Source organism: Brassica napus, chromosome A3, assembly GCF_020379485.1.
Source record: "Brassica napus cultivar Da-Ae chromosome A3, Da-Ae, whole genome shotgun sequence".
Taxonomy (NCBI): domain Eukaryota; kingdom Viridiplantae; phylum Streptophyta; class Magnoliopsida; order Brassicales; family Brassicaceae; genus Brassica; species Brassica napus.
The window spans coordinates 26,636,099-26,642,193 of record NC_063436.1 but is presented as its reverse complement, the minus strand read 5'-3'; the positions used below and the strand labels follow the sequence as shown (position 1 = coordinate 26,642,193).

The following is a 6,095-nucleotide window of genomic DNA, read 5'->3' as shown; positions in this document are numbered from 1 at the left end:
TTTTTTTTTTGAGGTTTTAGGCCCATAGGATTTGTAATCTCATGTGTTCGGAAACGAAAATATTATTTACACGTCTGAACTATGTGCAATTAGGCTTGGGCATAAATCCCGAAACCGGACCCAAACCCGGACCCGACCGAAGTAAGAGTATCGAGTTCGGTTCGGCCTTAACCGATAACGGAAGAGTAACCCAAATTGAACCGAACAAATATATATACATAATGCATAATTTGTCTTTTTTCCTTTTCTCGATGTAAAATTTAATGCGTGACTTTATACCTCTTCTCGGCCTATGTACATATCTCGTCTCATGCGTGAAAGAGACAGAGTGAGTCTCTTCCTCTCGATATTCTTTGTGTATCACTTAATATGCTATTGCCTAATTATTTATATAATTAATTGCCTATCTAACTTCTTTGTGTTTCACGTCATATGCTATTGTGTTTGTCACTAGAAAACTTTGTTGTTGTTCTTTTGTTTCAAATTTCCAGTGTTATAAGTTATAACTATTAAATGTTGTTATTTTCGGATATGATGTGTGTTGGATGCTTTTTTATTCAGTTTAAGCATTATGTTTCCTATGTTTAGATTTTCAATTATGTTTTTTACATTGGTATAACCCGAACCGAACCGAAAAAACCCAAAACCGAATGATATATGATTATTTTACGGATTTTAGGATACAATACTAAATATATTCAAACCCAAAATGTTACAAATAAAATTTTAGTATATGACCTAGAAGCGTAAATCCAAAAATTCGAAAACCCGAAAAATCCGAACCCAAACGCGCCTGCCTAGTGCAATCAACAAAGCAATCAAACTTGCATAAGGTGTGATAGTTATGAACCAATAGTCTGTCTCTGTCAATGCGTGTAAAGAAACAAAAACAGACTAGCCTGACATGTTGGAGCAGTATTCTGAAACAAAATCAAAGTGTAGTTGTAACACTAACAATTAGCAAACAGATTGGTTCCTAAGTTTGTCAACGGCTCTGCTTCATCATCCACATTATCACCGGCCGCAATGGTGAGAAATCAGTAGGAACTTACGGAAGACTCACTTCTCCTTTAAGCATCCCCAAAACCTGTTTCATCGACGGCCGTGAAACCGGTAATCTTTGCAGACACTGCAACGCCACTTTTATGCACAACACTGCTTGTTCCTGGTCCAAATTTTGCAACTTTTGGTCCACAAGATCAACAAGCTTCCCTCTTCTCGCCAGCTTCCTCGCCCAGGACATGAGATTCGCCCGTTGGATCTCACTCGCAGACCCCGTCATCTCCAACGGACGTCTCCCGGAAACCAAAACTAACAACAGTACACCGTAGCTATATACATCACATTTCTCGGACACAATGTTGTCTAAGTTACAGTACTCAGGCGCTGCATAGCACACGGTTCCTCTCATGCTCGGCGTGCTACTGATCCCACAGCTCTTCGCTATCTCCCCACTCACCGAGTCATGGCTATTACCCCGTGCTCTCAACCCATCTAACCACCAATCTATGCTGCTGCCTTTACTGTTACTACGGCGCCTCACGCTACTACTCCCATCATCACTACAGAACTCGGACTCTAACGTTTTCTTCTTTTTTTTCTTAGCGAGTTCTCTTCGGTACTCATCTTTCCACCACTCTCTAACCATCCTCCGCTTCTTCTTCTTCTTCTTCTTATTCTCACTCTCTTCCTCCAGGGAAAGCCACCACTCTAGTCTCTTGCTAGTCTTCTTCTCAAGCTTCTTACTCGACGAAGAAGAAGAAGCTGTCCTCGCCACGGACTCGATCCAATCAACACTGCTCGGTCTCTCCTTCTTCACCTCTGAACCAATCCACTGCATCACATACTCCTTCACTTTCCCTCTCTCCGCATTACTCTCTTGCTTCCACCACCAATCTTTCCCCTTCTTTAACACCGCATCCTCCCCCATCTCCGGAGAACCGGACACAACCGTCTCCGGCGACTCCAAAGGCGCTACTCCCATCTCCGGCGAAGAACCAGTAACTGGCGGCGACTGTTTCACCAGCCCGAAGTTGAAATCTTCGTAACCAGTCGCAGTAGTGATCACACTCTCTAACTCTTCCTCCACCCCTCCTCCTCCGCCGCCACCGTTACTTTCCGGTGCTACAGTGATAATCTCCACGTGCTCAGGCTTAACTCTAGCTAAACCGAAGTCAGCGATTTTCGCGGAGAAGAGTTTATCCAACAGGACATTGCTAGGCTTTATGTCTCCGTGAATCACAGGCCGTTCAAGGCCGTGAAGGTGCTCGATACCTTCGGCGACGTTAACCGCCACCGAGAATCTCTTACCCCAATCCATAAGCTCAGGGCATCTCCTATGAAGCAGCGCGTCTTGTAAGTTTCCATTATCCATAAGCCGGTAAACGAGAAGCAAACGCCGTCGTTTACGGTCGTGCGAGAAGCCAATGACGGGGACCACGTGAGGCGAGTCAAGCTTGGCGGCGAAGAAGAGCTCGTTCTGGAACTCGGCTTCTCCCTGAAGAGATCCCGAATCCATCACCTTGACGGCCACATTCTCGGCGGAGGAGAACGTTCCCCGGAATACGGCGCCGAAGCCGCCTTGGCCTAGCCGGTTCGCCGGGGAGAAAGAGGCGGTGGCGCGGCGGAGAGTCGAGTAAGAGAACTCGCGCGGCGTGTGGGAGGAGGAGGAGGAGGAGGGGTCTCCGGGCGGAGGTGGTTGGCGTTTCCGGCTGGACTTGCAGAAGCAGACGGAGAGTGTGATGAAGAGAGAGAAACAGGCGCCGGCTCCAGCCACCGTTAACGGCGGAAAGGTTCGAGTTGTCTTGTCGTGGTGGTGGCTCAGCGGCGGTGGGGCTACCGGAGACGGTGCCGAGATTGCTCGTGACGGCATAGAGGATTAGTTAACCGAGGCTGAAACATAAACAAGAAAATAAAAATCGAAACTTTATGTTTCTCCGACGGAGTTATGTCTGTTTTTTGCTTTTCAGATTAAAATGGAAAGAGAGAAGAAAGGTAACAGCTGTTTCGAAAAATGGAAATGTTTTGTTATTTGTCGATTTTCCTGTGTTTAATTGTAAATTAATTAAAAATCATTAATTACATCTAGGTTTCACTTATTGGTTCAACCAAATCTTTCCATATCAGATCGAGAAACCAAAATAATGGTTCAAGATTATGTTAGAATTTAAAGTATAACTAGGATAAGACTCGCGCCTTGCGCGGGATTAAGTTATTATTTTTATTATATTTTAGAGAATGAAACAATAGTTTGGCTTCATTTGGATTAGGGGTGTTCAATCCGAATATCGGGTTGGTTTCGGTTCGGTTCGGTGTTTTTCGGTATTTCGGTTAGTAAAATATAACTACTATTCTAAATCCATATTTACTTTGACTTTAGTCTTTCACATACTTTTGAAAGATTTCAACTGGACGACTAAATTGATCAGCCAATCTTGTTGCTTTAAATCATTAGTATTTATATATATATATATATATATATATATATATATATATATATATATATATATATATATTATTTAGTTTGAATATTTATTAAATAAAAATTCATATGCGTTATATTTTATGATAATTTGTAACTTATTATAACAAAAAAATAATCTATTGATCACAAATTTTTCAGAGTGGGAATATTCAAATTTCTAATAATATATAGACGTTTTGAAAAATTCAAAATATAACATATAAGAAAAAATATAAATATTTTTATTATATATTTAATGTGATTTTTTAATATCTTTCAATAATATAAAATTAAAAAAAAGAACTAAGATACAAAAATTGTTATCAAATATTTATTATTCATAATAATTAATTTTCATATATACGTTAATCATATTAGGTAATTTCGTAGCTTCTAATTAAGGAAAGTGCAAAAAAATATTTGGTAGATTATTTATCAATTCGATAGTTAGTTTAATAAAAAATATAATGTAAGTTAAGATGGACCAACCTATTTTTCTAAGAATAGTATATTTTATATAGTCATTTATTAAATGATAATTTATAATCATACAGTTCTATGATCATTCATATCATTTTATAACTGAATATTTAAATCATCGATAACAAAATTTTCAGTGTGAAATCTTTAATAAGTTTATAATTTATAAATGTTTTTGAAAATTCATTGAAAGTTTTAATATTAAAATATTTATGTAATCTTATGGTATATAGTATAATCTATATATATATATATATGTTTTATTATTAAATGATATTTTTTACTCATATGGTTTTAAAATCATGTGTATCTTCTTATAATATTAAATAAAAGTTCATATTAATACAATTTTATGATCATTTGTAACTTATTATGACAAAAAAAATAATCTATTGATCACAAAATTTTCAGAGTGGGAATCTTCAAATTTCTAATAATTTATAGACGTTTTGAAAAATTCAAAATATAACATATAAGAAAAAATATAAATGTTTTTATTATATATTTAATGTGATTTTTAAATATCTTTTAATAATATAAAATTAAAAAAAAAAGAACTAAGATACAAAAATTGTTATCAAATATTTATTATTCATAATAATTAATTTTCACATATACGTTAATCATATTAGGTAATTTCGTAGCTTTTATTTAAGGAAAGTGCAAAACATTTTTTGGTACGTTATTTGTCAATTCGATAGTTAGTTTAATAAAAAGTGTAATATAAGTTAAGATAGACCAACCTATTTTTCTAAGAATAGTATATTTTGTATAGTTATTTATTAAATAAGAATTTATAATCATACGGTTCTATGATCATTCATATCGTTTTATAACAAAATATTTAAATCATCGATAACAAAATTTTCAATCTGAAATCTTTAATAAGTTTATAATTTATAAACGTTCTTGAAAATTCATTTAAAGTTTTGATATTAAAATATTTATGTAATCTTATGGTATATAGTGTTTAATCTATATATATATATTTATGTTATTATTAAATGATATTTTTTACTCATATGGTTTTAAAATCATGTGTATCTTCTTATAATAAAAATGTTAAACCATTGATCATTAATTTTTAACATAATAATTTTAATAGTTTTAGTCATTTATTGTCGTTTTTAAAAATTTAAAATATAACATATACGAAAAAATCTAAATTTTATTTTTATAGCTAATTTGATTGTTTAATTTATTTTAATAATATAAAATTAAACAAAAAATGATGGAGGAGATATAAATTGTTATCAAATCTTTATTATTAAAATCATTAATTGTCATATATATATTAGTCATTTATGGTAATTCCGTAGGTTTTATTTAAGGAAAGAAAATATCATATCATATCACTATATCATATAGTTTGACCAACTTATGTATCTAACAACATATAAAAATCGAATGTGGACCTACTTATTTTTCAATTGAATGTAATTGACTACCTAATTGAGTGCCACCTATGCATTGGGGCCTCTTTTAATTAATACAAAATTGAGGTTACATCTTTTCAAATGTTCCTCAATTAATATATAGGGGATTTGAAGATAAAGCAAAGCCAAGACCAATTGATTTAAGTTTAATTTGGTTTCTTTACTTCTTCATGAACCAACATACCCGGATTGAAAACCGGACCGGGTTAGCTGTTAGCATCACGCCATGTTTAATGCTCTAATGTTACGTCGCTTTTGACTGACATAAGAGAGATCATTTAATTAGTAACGTTAAATGGGAAATTAAAGAGGTGGTGGTGGTATTCACGTGGGGAGGCCGTGGGGTAATCAAAGATCACCATGTGGAATTTGTCTAATTAGGTTACTTAATTTAATTAATTACTAACATATTCAAAACGGCACGCAACGTTTATTGTATTTGGGAAAACAGACCGACTTCTCAGAAACCACACGGAACCTGCTGTTATTTTTTCGAGCTTTCGTTTTCATTAGATTTTTAAAAATTGTTTATTGCTAAAATCTAATTGGATAATTGTATTACGTGTGTATTTACTTTCTCCTTTTAAAAAAAACTTGAAGTCAACGCTATGTTATAGTCAACTTTATGCTGTTCGAAGATAAAACACGCCTTCTTATTAGTTTTCCTTTTTTTGCGTCAACTCTCTTAACGGATCTTTCCCCTTTTTTTTTATAAA

General features: G+C 34.4%; 1 protein-coding gene across 1 annotated transcript; it reads right to left on the bottom strand.

The window, feature by feature from the left end:
* Positions 1-808: 808 nt before the first annotated feature.
* Positions 809-3,032, bottom strand: LOC106440836 (receptor-like serine/threonine-protein kinase At4g25390). Its single transcript, XM_013882598.3, has one exon. It carries the CDS (start codon positions 2,870-2,872, stop codon positions 1,049-1,051), a length of 1,824 nt encoding a protein of 607 aa, XP_013738052.1. The 5' UTR covers positions 2,873-3,032; the 3' UTR covers positions 809-1,048.
* Positions 3,033-6,095: the final 3,063 nt, after the last annotated feature.